Source organism: Oncorhynchus mykiss, chromosome 11 (genome assembly GCF_013265735.2).
Source record: "Oncorhynchus mykiss isolate Arlee chromosome 11, USDA_OmykA_1.1, whole genome shotgun sequence".
NCBI lineage: Eukaryota > Metazoa > Chordata > Actinopteri > Salmoniformes > Salmonidae > Oncorhynchus > Oncorhynchus mykiss.
This window is the reverse complement of record NC_048575.1, coordinates 6,199,957-6,215,623: the sequence shown is the minus strand read 5'-3', so window position 1 is coordinate 6,215,623 and position 15,667 is coordinate 6,199,957. Positions and strand designations below refer to the sequence as shown.

The 15,667-nt window shown below is 44.3% G+C and overlaps 1 protein-coding gene across 17 annotated transcripts in view; it reads left to right on the top strand.

Moving 5' to 3' along the window:
• LOC110536535 (abl interactor 1) overlaps positions 1-15,667 on the top strand; it is a 113,299-nt gene that overhangs the window by 46,041 nt on the left and 51,591 nt on the right. For all 17 annotated transcript variants that reach the window (XM_036934717.1, XM_036934714.1, XM_036934713.1 and 14 more), the window contains exon 3: positions 10,209-10,385. In XM_036934717.1, coding sequence (XP_036790612.1) covers positions 10,209-10,385 — 177 coding nt within the window. The remainder of the gene's footprint in view (positions 1-10,208; positions 10,386-15,667) is intronic.

Here is a 15,667-nt window from a genome sequence, read left to right as displayed (position 1 = left end):
CACAGTAAAGTGGATCAGACGTATCCCCCGAACACGGAGGTGAGAACAAACGAGATGAACCAACTCCAATCCCAATATGAGAGGTCCTTGTCAATTCCCTGACAGCCCAACAACGTGCAATGGAGTGTTCACGGAGGATAGCCTGGGTTTTTGGGGAAAACACAACAACAGAGAAAAAGCTTTTCAGACGCTCAGATGGTAAAATAATGGACGTGTGAAGTTGCTGACAACGTGCTTGAAGGTGAACAAAAAGACGAGCTCAGAGAAAAGATCAAACAGACTCCACAGCAACGAGGAGAACTAACAAATTAGCTGAAGAGTTGACTTCACAACTCGATGAGGTCATTCAGAATACACCGAGTATTTCGTTATCTGTGGATGAATCAACAGAGAACACTGATAATGCTCCGTGTCTGGTGTTTGGCAGATTTTAAGGACGAAACAAAGAAGGAATTCTGTGAGGAAGCTGTTGAGCTTTAACACATCTAGAAACACACACACACACACACACACACACCCATGAGGCCATCAAAGAGATGCTGATTAAAAATGGGGAGCGATCTGATGGCTCCGGCCAGTGCTCCCTCCCCTGAGAAAACCATTAGTTTGAGAGGATGGGAAAATGATGATGATACCCGGGGCCTCATTTGTCAATACCCGGGGCCTCATTTGTCAATACCCGGGGCCTCATTTGTCAATACCCGGGGCCTCATTTGTCAATATTGCGCAGAAACTATTCTAAAATACTGATGAATAGAATGTTCGTACAAGTAGAAAAAGTGTGATAATCCTACGAGCGTCATACACACACCGGTAGGAGGTAACTGTTGATAAATACCAACTGTTCACAGCCTCAGTGCTCGTGCACCACCTTGGCTATTTGTATTTAGAAACATCCTTATATAACCTGGTCTAAAATATCCCTTTAAAGTCTGTGTGGAATATACACCGCCGTACCATGAAATACAATGGCGCCACCCCCCCCCCCCCCCCCCCCCCCAAAAAAAAAAAAACGATGCATTTGTTTTCGAATCCGAGTCTGAAATAAAGGTGCTAGTGTCTGAGATTGAATACAACCAAAAGGTTTTTGTTTGGCTCGGTTGTGGTTTGACCAGTAAAAATAAAATCACAGCTACAAAGAGATGAACCATTAGGACAATTCAAGTTGCTTTAGCAACGGCACTTGTGTAGGTAACACTCGCCAGTAAGCCATTCATCCACAACAGCTCTCTCCTGTAGGCGTTTAGGCCAACATTATCAAGGCACAAGGCGAGACCCAGATGCAGACACGGGAGGCAGATGGTTGGAGTGTTACAATGTTTAATAATCCAAAAAGAGGAGGCAAGAGAATGGTCGTGGACAGGTTAAAGGTCAAAACCAGATCAAGAGTCCAGGAGGTACAGAGTGGCAGACAGGCTTGAGGTCAAGGCAGGCAGAATGGTCAGGCAGGCGGGTACAGAGTGGCAGACAGGCTCGAGGTCAAAGCAGGCAGAATGGTCAGGCAGGCGGGTACAGAGTCCAGAAACAGGCAAGGGTCAAAACCGGGAGGACTAGAAAAAGAAGAAATAGCTAAAGGAGTACAGGAAAAACACGCTGGTTGAATAGACTAAACATACAAGATGAACTGGTACAGAGAGACAGGAAACACAGGGATAAATACACTGGCACAGAGAGACAGGAAACACAGGGATAAATACACTGGCACAGAGAGACAGGAAACACAGGGATAAATACACTGGCACAGAGAGACAGGAAACACAGGGATAAATACACTGTCACAGAGAGACAGGAAACACAAGGATAAATACACTGGCACAGAGAAACAGGAAACACAAGGATAAATACATTGGCACAGATAGACAGGAAACACAAGGATAAATACACTGGGGAAAATAAACAACACCTGGAGGGGGTGGAGACGATCACAGGAGCAGGTGAAACAGATCAGGGCGTGACAAACATAACTGTTCTGCAGAATAAACGAGTCTCGCATTCCAACACATTCAACTGCACATTGGGGCGGCAGGGTAGCCTAGTGGTTAGAGTGTAGGGGCGGCAGGGTAGCCTAGTGGTTAGAGTGTAGAGGTGGCAGGTAGCCTAGTGGTTAGAGCGTTGGACTAGTAACCGGAAGGTTGCAAGCAGTTAACCCACTGTTCCTAGGCCGTCATTGAAAATAAGAATTTGTTCTTAACTGACTTGCCTGGTTAAATAAAGGTAAAATAAATAAATAAAAACATTAAGAGTGGAAGCCTTTTCTGTTCACATCTTTCAACTGGTATTTGGGATGGGCACTTTTATGGCGATGTGGGTGACGTCTATTGCTCTGTTTGTATTTGGGAACCCGTTGATGGCAAGGAAACTCCTTTTGACTTCAACCTGTTGTGTGATGGTGTATGAAAAGTGTATGTTATAGTTTGTTTTGCTTATGATAGCATCCAAAAGATTGGCTCATCGAGTTATGCTGAAAAGTGTCCCGCTGTGTCCCGTTGCCAAAAAACCCGAGGGTGGATAGCACTTGGATGTGCACCGGAATGGCAGCCTTTCTAAAGGAGGTCTTTAATCCTCACAAAAATCCTATCAGATTGGTTTTGGGAAACAATATCTGATCTATACTTTCTTCCAAAACAAGTCCCACCTGTCTCTAAAAAACAAGCTCTCTGCTAAATGCAGCATCTTCCAACTGAGCAGGATCAGCCATTCCATTTCCCATTATCTAGTTTTTATGGCATTTAAACATTGGTTTCACTTTCACACGTGCCTCCTAATTTAACAAATTACTGCACTTTATATGAATTATTATCGTGACAAATGAACTGATCAAATATATAGCCTGGAAGTATATGTTGCATAAATTCACTGTGGAAATAAATATTCAGAAATGAAACAATTTCACACATTTTCAACATGTACAGATTGGTTGAAGTGCTATAGAGGATGTTGTCCTTCTGGCAGGTTCTCCCATCTCAGCCCAGGAACTCTGTAGTTCTGTCAGAGTGGTCATTGGGTTCTTGGTCACCTCCCTCATCGAAGGTCCTTCCTGCCCGGTTTCTCAGTTTGGTTGGACGGCCAGCTCTAGGCAGAGTCGGGGTAGTTCCATATTTTTTCAATTTGCTAATGATGGAGATCACTGTGCTTTTGGAAACTTTCAACACTCTAGAAATTGTTTTATACCCTTCCCAGATACAGTGCCTTTGGAACATTTTCAGACCCCTTGACTTTTTCCACATTTTGTTACATTACAGCCTTATTCTAAAATGGATTAACTTTTTTTTAAATCCTCAGAAATCTACACACAATACCTCATAATTATAAAGCGAAAAAAACAAACGGAAATACCTTATTGACATAAGTATTCAGACCCTCGACTCTAAATTGAGCTCAGGTGCATCTTGTTTTCATTGATTGGAGTCCACCTGTAGTTGAATATTTATTTACTAAAAAGCTAAAATGATGATAAAAGATACACATAGACAAAACACATTATAGGCTATTGATTAGAACTTAGTATAACGGGCCAACACACTATGGCGCGTGTTACCCACAATGAGGATTTCAAAAGAGAGAAAAAAAAGAAAGTACACGAGAGAAACATACATTTGGGTGAATTTGTCAGCTATGCTATTCTAACCCTAGCCTTGCCCCAAACGGCCTCTCTTATGGGTCAGAATATAATGATGTAATTACTCGGGGAAGGATTCTCTGCGTAGACCGTTCAGGGTACAGGGTTCAGGCTGCTCGATGACGCACTTCTCCGGCGTCCTCACGATGTCAGTCTCCTTTTGGCTTAGGAGTCTGTTCCCTTGCTCTGGAAGGGGTCTTCTGAGGACAGACAGCTCTGTAGCTCAGAGCTCACAGCATAGGAATGAAACCCTTTAGATACCACGATTCTCTGGGATTGGATGATTGGGGGTCCGGCTTGAATTCACCCGCTTAGACACAGCTACTCATCCGTAGCTTGGGAAGAAAAATATTTATTTGTCTTCAAACTTGTGTTGCGTTCTGGGTTTGTTGACGTTTTAGACCTTGGCTGCAGCTTGGGTCACATAGTCTTGTCTGTAAATTCTTTACTCACAGGTTTTATACCCTTGGGTCAGAAGTGGATGTAACCGCCTTTAGGGCAATTCTCTGGGCGTACCAAGTTAAGAGCAAGGTTTAGGTTTTTCTCAAATCCAATTTTAGACAACTAACTTCACATTTCACCTTTACAAAAACATTCCCTTTGATTTGGACATTTTCCACACAACGTACAATGTATAAACATCAAACATATACTAGGAAAACTCTTTACGTTACAATGTTTTCGTAATAACGTCATCTATTAACCTTTAATAACAAAGCCAAAATGACATACATTTTCATATTCCATCTATCGTCATGACCACCATTGTGGCTGACGGAAACCATTGTTCCAAAGTCCCTTTATTTCATGTTTAATGTTCTGAGGCTGGGTCTCCATAGTAACAGGACAAAGGAATGTGTCTGTGGCCTGAGATTTACCAGGGGCGTGAGGGGTCATAAAACCGCCACATCTTCAGACCCCTAGATCTCTCCTCCTCTGTTGGGGTTGAGAGATAATCTGTAGGGTTGTGGTCTCCTGTAACCTGACCTGATCAGGACAGTCATAACACGGTGCATGTCAGAGAAAAAAACCAAGCAATGAGATGGAAGGAATTGTCCGTAGAGCTCCGAGACATGATTGTGTCCAGGCGCAGATCTGGGGAAGGGTATCAAAACATTTCTGTACCAAAACATTTCTGCAGTTATTGAAGGTCCAAAAGAACACAGTGACCTCCATAAGTTTTAAGTGGAAGAAGTTTGGAACCACCAAGACTCTTCCTAGAGCTGGCCGCCCAGCCAAACTGAGCATTTGGGCGGCAGATAGTCTAGTGGTTAGAGTGATGGGCGAGTAACCGAAATGCTGTTGTTCTGCAACAAGACAATTAACCCACTGTTCCCAGGTAGGCCGTCATTGTAAATAAGAATTTGTTCTTAAATGACTTGCCTGGTTAAATGAAGGTTACACATTTAGGGGAGAAGGGTCTTGGTCAGAGAGGAGACCAAGAACCTGATGGTCACTCTGACAGAGGTCCAGAGTCCTCTGTGGAGATGGGAGAACCTTCCAGAAGGACAACCATCTCTGCAGCATTCCACCAATCAGGCCTTTATGGTAGAGTGGCCAGACGGAAGCCACTCCTCAGTAAAAGGCACATGACAGCCTTGTAGTTTGCCAAAAGGCACCTAAAGACACTCAGACCATGAGAAACAAGATTATCTGGTCTGATTAAACCAAGATTGAAGTCTTTGGCCTGAATGCCAAGTGTCACATCTGGAGGAAACCTGGCACCATCCCTACAGTGAAGCATGGTGGTGGCAGCATCATGCTGTGGGAATGTTTTTCAGCGGCAGGGACTGGGAGATTAGTCAGGATCGAGGGAAAGATGAACGAATCAAAGTACAAAGATATTCTTGATGAAAACCTGTTCCAGATTGCTCAGGATCTCAGACTGGGGTGAAGGTTCCCCTTCCAACAGGACAACGACCCAAAGCACACAGCCAAGACAACACAGGAGTGGCTTCGGGACAAGTCTCTGAATGTTCTTGAGTGACCCAGCCAGACCCCGGACTTGAACCCGATCGAACATCTCTGGAGATACCTGAAAATAGCTGTGCAGCAACGCTCCCCATCCAACCTGACAAAGCTTGAGAGGATCTGCAGAGAAGAACGGGAGAAACTCCCCAAATACAGGTGTGCCAAGCTTGAAGTGTCGTACCAAAGAAGACTCGAGGGCCTGAATACTTATGTAAATGTTATATTTCCGTTTTAAAAAATAATAATAAATTAGCACAAAAAAATGTTTTGTTATTATAGGGTATTGTGATGTCATTATGGGGTATTGTGATGTCATTATGGGGTATTGTGATGTCATTATGGGGTATTGTCTGCAGATTGATGAGGGGGGGAAAACAATTGAATCGATTTTAGAATAAGGCTGTAACGTAACAAAATGTGGAAAAAGTCAAGGGGTCTGAATATTTTCCAAATGCGCTGTATACAAAAGTATGTGGACACCCCTTCAAATTAGTGGATTTAGTGGACTCCGAAGACACTGTCCATGCTTGACCAGAATGTCCCCTTCCGCCACCACTACTCATGGCTGTGTGTACATCTGTGCTCACTCAAGCAAACGTTCACATTGATAAATCTCACACTCTCTGCGTGGAAATGATCCCACGTGTGGTTTACACACAGATTTCTGCCAACGCATGATTTATAAACGAGGCCCCTGGAGTGTAGTCCTGAAATTCAAGGGGGTACACTGTGTGTCATGGTGTATCAAATAGAGCCCCCAGCCATGCATTCTCCATAGACAAACCGACAAAGATAGACAAAGCAGTAGAATGGCCTTACTGAAGAGCTCAGTGACTTTTAACACCGTTATAGGATGCCACCTTTCCAACAAGTCAGTTCTACAAATTTCTGTCCTGCTAGAGTCCTGGTCAACTGTAAGTGCTGTTATTGTGAAGTGGTAGGCCACACAAGCTCACCGAGTGCTGAAGTGCGCAGCGCGTAAAGATCGTCTGTCCTCGGTTGAAACACTCACTACTAAGTTCCAAACTGTCTCTGGAAGCAACGTCAGCACAAGATCTGTTCATACTCTGAATACTCTGAATGATTTGCTATGAAAAGCCAACTTACATTTAATCCTGAGGTGCTGACCTGTTGCACCCTAGACAACCACTCTGATTATCATTATTTGACCCTGCTATTCATTTATGAACATTTGAACATCTTGGCCATGTTCTGTTATATTATTATTATAATCTCCACCTGGCACAGCCAGAAGAGGACTGGCCACCCCTCATAGCCTGGTTCCTCTCTAGGTTTCTTCCTAGGTTTTTGCCTTTTCTAGGGAGTTTTTCCTAGCCACCGTGCTTCTACACCTGCATTGCTTGCTGTTTGGGTTTTAGGCTGGGTTTCTGTACAGCACTTTGAGATATCAGCTGATGTAAGAAGGGCTTTATACAGTGCATTGCGAAAGTATTCGGCCCCCTTGAACTTTGCGACCTTTTGCCACATTTCTGGCTTCAAACATAAAGATATAAAACTGTATTTTTTTGTGAAGAATCAACAACAAGTGGGACACAATCATGAAGTGGAATGACATTTATTGGATATTTCAAACTTTTTTAACAAATCAAAAACTGAAAAATTGGGCATGCAAAATTATTCAGCCCCCTTAAGTTAATACTTTGTAGCGCCACCTTTTGCTGCGATTACAGCTGTAAGTCGCTTGGGGTATGTCTCTATCAGTTTTGCACATCGAGAGACTGAAATTTTTTCCCATTCCTCCTTGCAAAACAGCTCGAGCTCAGTGAGGTTGGATGGAGAGCATTTGTGAACAGCAGTTTTCAGTTCTTTCCACGGATTCTCGATTGGATTCAGGTCTGGACTTTGACTTGGCCATTCTAACACCTGGATATGTTTATTTTTGAACCATTCCATTGTAGATTTTGCTTTATGTTTTGGATCATTGTCTTGTTGGAAGACAAATCTCCGTCCCAGTCTCAGGTCTTTTGCAGACTCCATCAGGTTTTCTTCCAGAATGGTCCTGTATTTGGCTCCATCCATCTTCCCATCAATTTTAACCATCTTCCCTGTCCCTGCTGAAGAAAAGCAGGCCCAAACCATGATGCTGCCACCACCATGTTTGACAGTGGGGATGGTGTGTTCAGCTGTGTTGCTTTTACGCCAAACATAACGTTTTGCATTGTTGCCAAAAAGTTCAATTTTGGTTTCATCTGACCAGAGCACCTTCTTCCACATGTTTGGTGTGTCTCCCAGGTGGCTTGTGGCAAACTTTAAACGACACTTTTTATGGATATCTTTAAGAAATGGCTTTCTTCTTGCCACTCTTCCATAAAGGCCAGATTTGTGCAATATACGACTGATTGTTGTCCTATGGACAGAGTCTCCCACCTCAGCTGTAGATCTCTGCAGTTCATCCAGAGTGATCATGGGCCTCTTGGCTGCATCTCTGATCAGTCTTCTCCTTGTATGAGCTGAAAGTTTAAAGGGACGGCCAGGTCTTGGTAGATTTGCAGTGGTCTGATACTCCTTCCATTTCAATATTATCGCTTGCACAGTGCTCCTTGGGATGTTTAAAGCTTGGGAAATCTTTTTGTATCCAAATCCGGCTTTAAACTTTTTCACAACAGTATCTCGGACCTGCCTGGTGTGTTCCTTGTTCTTCATGATGCTCTCTGCGCTTTTAACGGACCTCTGAGACTATCACAGTGCATTTATACCGCATTTATACAGCCGCACACAAGCCTAAGATCACCATGCGCAATGCCAAGTGTCGGCTGGAGTGATGTAAAGCTCGCTGCCATTGGACTAGTGGAAGTAGTGGGTACGTGTTCTCTGGAGTGATGAATCACGCTTCACCATCTGGCAGTCTGACAGACGAATCTGGTTTGGCGGATGCCAGGAGAACGCTTCCTGCCCGAATGAATAATGTCAACTGTAAAGTTTGGTGGATGAGGAATAATGGTCTGGGGCTGTTTTTCATGGTTCGGGCTAGGCCCCTTAGTTCCAGTGAAGGGAAATCTTAACACTACAGCATACTTGACAATTCTGTGCTTCCAACTTTGTGGCAACAGTTTGGGGAAGGCCCTTTCCTGTTTCAGCATGACAATGCCCCCGTGCTCAAAGCGAGGTCCATACAGAAAGGGTTTGTTGATATCAGTGTGGAAGAACTTGACTGGCCTGCACAGAGCCCTGACCTCAACCCCATCAACCCCAACACCTTTTGGATGAATTGTAACGCGAACCAGGCCTAATCGCCCAACATCAGTGCCTACCTAACTAATGCTCTTGTGGCTGAATGACAACAATGGCATTAATATGGCACCTCCATATTAATGCCCATGATTTTGGAATGAAATGTTCAACGAGCAGGTGTAGTGTACTTCAAATTATTCACACACACCAACACATTCTCTCTGTTTATCTCACTCACAACATTCTTTCTCACACTCTCACTCTGTTCCTCTCTCTCACACTCTCTTACTCGCTTACATGTCCCTGGGTCTTAACAGAAGTGGCATACTAATGAAAAGAATATACAATATTCTAATTCGAATATGCAATTAGTCCGTTTAAAGAGCACTAGGCAACTTATTAAAACGGCAGCAATTTACAGAAGCAAAACACTAAATCCATGAAACTACAATCATTGGTCTCATGTTGGCCTTGGACTTTGTGATTTTTTTTTTATCAGCCCTACTTCTTCACAGGGAAGAGTTTAGTTAGAACCGTTATAAATGAAAGCCTCCGTAGGACACTGCATTTAGATGTCACTATACTGACCGGTGATCCAGGACAGACGACTGTGTAGTCATGCCCGTAGGTTTGAAAAATAATAATAATATCAGATTCTCAAATTATTGCATTGTTGAATTTGCTTAGTAGACAACCTTACCCCTTGTCGTCTTGAGTTTAAATGGTACAATCATACATTTAAATGGACATAGGCTCATTTTTGCAAGACGGAAGCATTTTAAATGATGAATCCCCAAACATCCCGAAGTGTAGGAACCAATGCTGGAGATGAGAAGCAGGTATGGGGAGTCTAACGTTTAATATAGCAGAGACATGGAACAGGACTGGAACAGCCGCAGAACCAGGTAAAACAAAAGACATACGACAATTAATGCTGAAGCGGGGAACAGAACTGGGGAACAGACAGATATAGAGAAGGCAATAAACACAGGTGATTGAGTCCAGGTGAGTACAATGAATCGCTGATGCGCGTGACGAGGGGAGCGGGTGTGCGTAATGATGGTGGCAGGAGTGCGTAGTGCCTTCGAGCGCCTGGAAAGGGGAGCGGGCGTGACAGGAAGGAGTTCCTGGTGGTAGAGGAGAGTTGTCCTCTCCATCACCATAGTCTTTGTTTGTTTACGACGTCATCGAACACCATGTCACTGCCGATTTGGAGAGAAGCCAAATGCATTATGGTCTGTACAAGACGGGTCATTACGGCGCGTCTATTACGAGTTTGGTGATGGAAAAACCACTGTGACCTGATTTCAATTTAAAGCCACTTTAGTAACTATATGACAAGGTTGTAATTCAGTCAATGGTCCTTGTTCTGTCCCATAGCTCTGAGGCACTTATCGTGTCTTTTCTCCGTCTCCCATGTGTTTAGACGGTGGACATCCACAAGGAGAAGGTGGCCAGGCGAGAGATCGGGATCCTCACCACCAACAAGAACACATCGAGGACCCACAAGATCGTCGCCCCCGGTAACATAGAGCGGCCGGTGAGGTACATCAGGAAGCCCATCGACTACAACGTGCTGGACGACGTTGGCCATGGGGTCAAGGTGAGTTTTCTATCGCGTTATACATTGGGTTGGTCTAATCCTGGATGCTGATTGGTTAAAAACACATTCCAACAGTGATTTATTTCACAACACCCCATGGCTCTGACGGTGAAATGCTCATTTACCATGCTGAGAAATCACTGCTCCTTCACTTGTTACTTTCTTCTCCTCTACATTCTCTCTCTGTTTGTCTAGTTCCCTTTAACCCCTCCCCTCTCTCTCCCTTTAACCCCTCCCCTCTCTCTCCCTTTAACCCCTCCCCTCTCTCTCCCTTTAACCCCTCCCCTCTCTCTCCCTTTAACCCCTCCCCTCTCTCTCCCTTTAACCCCTCCCCTCTCTCTCCCTTTAACCCCTCCCCTCTCTCTCCCTTTAACCCCTCCCCCTCTCACGCCCTTTACTCCATATCCCTGTTTCTCGCCCTCTTTCTCTCTTCGTCTCTTTGTCTCTCCCACTGTGTCCCTCTCATCCGTGGATTGCACCTAGCTAACTGTGCAGACATATTCTCAGTAAGGGGCGGGGTTGGAATCGGCCAACGATTGATTTGATAGGTTCCTAAAAATAGAACGGCTCATAGAATGCTCTGTGAAAAAAGGGGTGAGCAGAGATGCATTTATGGGACATTTAAAATGCACTTAGTTCTGAATGGACCTCTTAATCGGTTTCTCCTATTTCTCTCTGATATTGAGTTGGGCTCTCAGAAATTCTTCAGAGTGTAACAGTTTCATGAAGCCGTGGTACCACTGAAATATTGTTATCTTCATCTAAAGCGTTCTCTCAAGACGTTCCTCTGTTTAGATGAAACCCATGATATGTTGCGAGCTAACACTTTATACAATAGTTTAGTCCCTAAAGTTAGCGTTGGGGGTCGTATTGGTTGCCATGACAGCGACTCTAATGAAATCAGAGCCCTGATAGCCAGTGCCATTTTGAGATCTCCATCTCCCCCCAGAGCTCCCAAACCCCCATTAATCAACCAATCAATCGCTGCTGTCGGGCATGATTGGATTAAGTGGCCAGCGTTGTCGACCAGTTGAATGATGGGCCAGGATAAGGCAGGATAAAAGTCATCATGCCACTCTCAATTTACTAGGCCTCAAATCACATGGTGTGTGTGGGCTAATGTAAACTGAAAAGGCTTTTAAATTAGCATGTTACCGACCATGTTATCTAAGATGTTATTTACCATGATAATTCAACCATGATTACCACAAGTTTAGATAGCTGGCTGCTAGACTAACTTACAGGTGACACGGGCTAATTCAGTGACTATCACTGACTGACATATCAATAGATGCACAACCAGATTTCAAAATTGTACCTTGAGCATTCTACTATTCTAACTGTCAACAGAATAGTAGAATACTCAAGGTACAATTTACTGTTGACAGTTAGAATAGTAGAATACTCAAGGTACAATTTACTAACTGTCAACAGTAAATTGAGACCCCGACTGAGTTCCAAAATAAAAAAATATTTTTTTTTTGGGGGGGGGGGCATTATCCACGCCCTGCAAAAGGAGGATGGTCCACCAGTTGTCCTGATTTATATAAAGACATGGTACAGTATTTGTCCTGATTTATATAAAGACATGGTACAGTATTTGCTCGTTGTTTTATTTAGCTTTTGAAGCACTTTGAGATTTTTCTGGAAAGCTCTACAGACATTTTTTAGAAGTTGTTGTTATGTTGCTAAAAACATTTAGTAAGTAAACTTTCACAATTTCACGATTTCCCCATGAACTTGGGGACATTCCATTGGTCACCTAAGCTGCTAGGTTTCTCTCCCGTGTCCTGCCCTCTCACAACGGTATGGCAAAAGATGAGAGATATACAGTATATTTTTTTTCCCCCAGTCAGCTGACACTCAATCTAGTCAACAGGTTCAAGAATGCAGAGGAGATGTTAGGTGGGTTTCTTTTCTTGCAAATAATGTGTTATTTTCATCCTTGATATCTGGTGTTTGATACATGAGGAACAGAATACAGCCTCTGCAACTCAGCTGCCAGTTATGTGTTCCTGAACAGTCAGGCTCTCTGGGGCCTGACATGAAGCTGACTGCCATAGGGCTCTCTGTGGCCTGACATGAAGCTGACTGCCATAGGGCTCTCTGTGGCCTGACATGAAGCTGACTGCCATAGGGCTCTCTGGGGCCTGACATGAAGCTGACTGCCATAGGGCTCTCTGTGGCCTGACATGAAGCTGACTGCCATAGGGCTCTCTGTGGCCTGACATGAAGCTGACTGCCATAGGGCTCTCTGTGGCCTGACATGAAGCTGACTGCCATAGGGCTCTCTGTGGCCTGACATGAAGCTGACTGCCATAGGGCTCTCTGTGGCCTGACATGAAGCTGACTGCCATAGGGCTCTCTGTGGCCTGACATGAAGCTGACTGCCATAGGGCTCTCTGTGGCCTGACATGAAGCTGACTGCCATAGGGCTCTCTGTGGCCTGACATGAAGCTGACTGCCATAGATAAGGCTCTCTGTGGCCTGACATGAAGCTGACTACCATAGATAGGGCTCTCTGTGGCCTGACATGAAGCTGACTGCCATAGGGCTCTCTGTGGCCTGACATGAAGCTGACTGCCATAGATAAGGCTCTCTGTGGCCTGACATGAAGCTGACTACCATAGATAAGGCTCTCTGTGGCCTGACATGAAGCTGACTACCATAGATAGGGCTCTCTGTGGCCTGACATGAAGCTGACTGCCATAGATAGGGCTCTCTGTGGCCTGACATGAAGCTGACTGCCATAGATAGGGCTCTCTGTGGCCTGACATGAAGTTTACTGCCATAGATAAGGCTCTATGTGGCCTGACATGAAGCTGACTGCCATAGATAGGGCTCTCAGGTGGCCTGACATGAAGCTGACTACCATAGATAGGGCTCTCTGGGGGCCTGACATGAAGCTGACTGCCATAGATAGGGCTCTATGTGGCCTGACATGAAGCTGACTGCCATAGATAGGGCTCTGTGGCCTGACATAAAGCTGACTACCATAGATAGGGCTCTCTGGGGGCCTGACATGAAGCTGACTGCCATAGATAGGGCTCTATGTGGCCTGACATGAAGCGTACTGCCATTGGGCTCTCTGTCACTCCAGTGTTAATTTGCTAAATTGTAATTACTTTGCCACTATTGGCCTATTTATTGCCTTACCTCCTTACTCCATTTGCACACACTATATATAGATTTTTCTATTGTATTATTGACTGTACGCCTGTTTATTCCATGTGTAACTCTGGGTTGTTGTCTGTGTCGCACTGCTTTGCTTTATCTTGGCCAGGTCACCGTTGTAAATGAGAACTTGTTCTCAACTAGCTTATCTGGTTAAATATATGTCAGCATATAGGCTGCCCTGTACACTGTATTCATATTGTTCATACCATAGCCCAGGTCTAGAGCCGTGTGTGCTCATTTCCACAATATTAAAACATGAATATGCATCGGTCGGTATGATCATTATTCAGCCAATCCAGGCTATAAAGATGGATCCGATTTAGCTGACTTAACATCTGTGTATTAGCAGTCATCCAGGATACACCCTACTTTTTTGAAAACCTTTTGGGTTGCATAGCGTGGTCAAATCCTGCTTAGACCCACTCAGGCCTGAACATTGCCCCAACCCCACCGCGCCGTAGCCTTCACCCAATAGAGAGCAGCACGGTCAGGCTGCACTACTGTCTGATGCGAATCCCCTTTATTTTATTTATTTATTTTATTTATTTTATTTATTTTATTTATTTTACCTTTATTTAACCAGGAAGGCAAGTTGAGAACAAGTTCTCATTTACAATTGCGACCTGGCCAAGATAAAGCAAAGCAGTTCGACACATACAACGCCACAGAGTTACACATGGAGTAAAACAAACATACAGTCAATAATAAAGTATAAACAAGTCTATATACAATGTGAGCAAATGAGGTGAGAAGGGAGGTAAAGGCAAAAAAGGCCTTGGTGGCAAGGTAAATACAATATAGCAAGTAAAACACTGGAATGGTAGTTTTGCAATGGAAGAATGTGCAAAGTAGAAATAAAAATAATGGGGTGCAAAGGAGCAAAATAAATAAATAAATTAAATACAGTTGGGAAAGAGGTAGTTGATAGGGCTAAATTATAGGTGGGCTATGTACAGGTGCAGTTATCTGTGAGCTGCTCTGACAGTTGGTGCTTAAAGCTAGTGAGGGAGATAAGTATGGACTGGGATAACAGAGCTCTCCGTAGTCCATCAACATGGTCCTTTCTGAACAAACTGATGCTTGTAGCCCAAAGTTACTTGATCCTGGTTCTGGGGACCTGGTTCTGGGGACCTGGTTCTGGGGACCTGGTTCTGGGGAACTGGTTCTGGGGACCTGGTTCTGGGGAACTAATGGGGTGCACATTTCATTTTTTTTGCCCAAAGCACTACACACCTGATTCCACTAATCATCTGCATAATCAAACCTTTGATTAGTGGAATCAGGTGTGTAGTGCTTTGGGCAAAAAAAATGAAATGTGCACCCCATTAGTTCCCCAGAACCAGGTCCCCAGAACCAGGATGAAGAAACACTACTGTAGCCTAATAATAACTAATATTTCAGAATTGATTCTTGGTGCAGCCCTGTATTTTCTCAATGCCGCTATGTCACTAGACTGGTCCCCTACCGAGAAACTGTTTTTATCTCTGTTCCTGTAATGCTCTCTGCACCGCCCAATAGGGAATCTGCATAATGGATGGGCCCTGCACCGCCCAATAGGGAGCCCGTATAATGGATGGGCCCTGCACCGCCCAATAGGGAGCTTGCATAATGGATGAGCCCTGCACCGCCCAATAGGGAGCTTGTATAATGGATGAGCCCTGCACCGCCCAATAGGGAGCCCGTATAATGGATGGGCCCTGCACCGCCCAATAGGGAGCTTGTATAATGGATGAGCCCTGCACCGCCCAATAGGGAGCCTGCATAATGGATGAGCCACTTGACCCGGTGCTTGTCCTAGTGTAATGCAGACCCGTGGCGTGGAGCACTCACTGCTCCTACATTTGACGCTCTCAAACATGAATTACAGAGCACTTGTCTGAGAGAGAGAGTGTATAAGCGCATAGGTACAACGTTCATGAACATTCTTTTTATTTTTTTTATGACATTTTCGAACACAATGAAGACCGTTTGACACCCAGTTTGCACTGACATTGTTGCCGTGGCCACGATACTAAACGGTTACAGTATTAAAGTTACTAATAGTTCTACATAGGTAGAAATCAAATGTGACCATTTAGCTGAGGTGTTGATGTACCTGTTTAAAT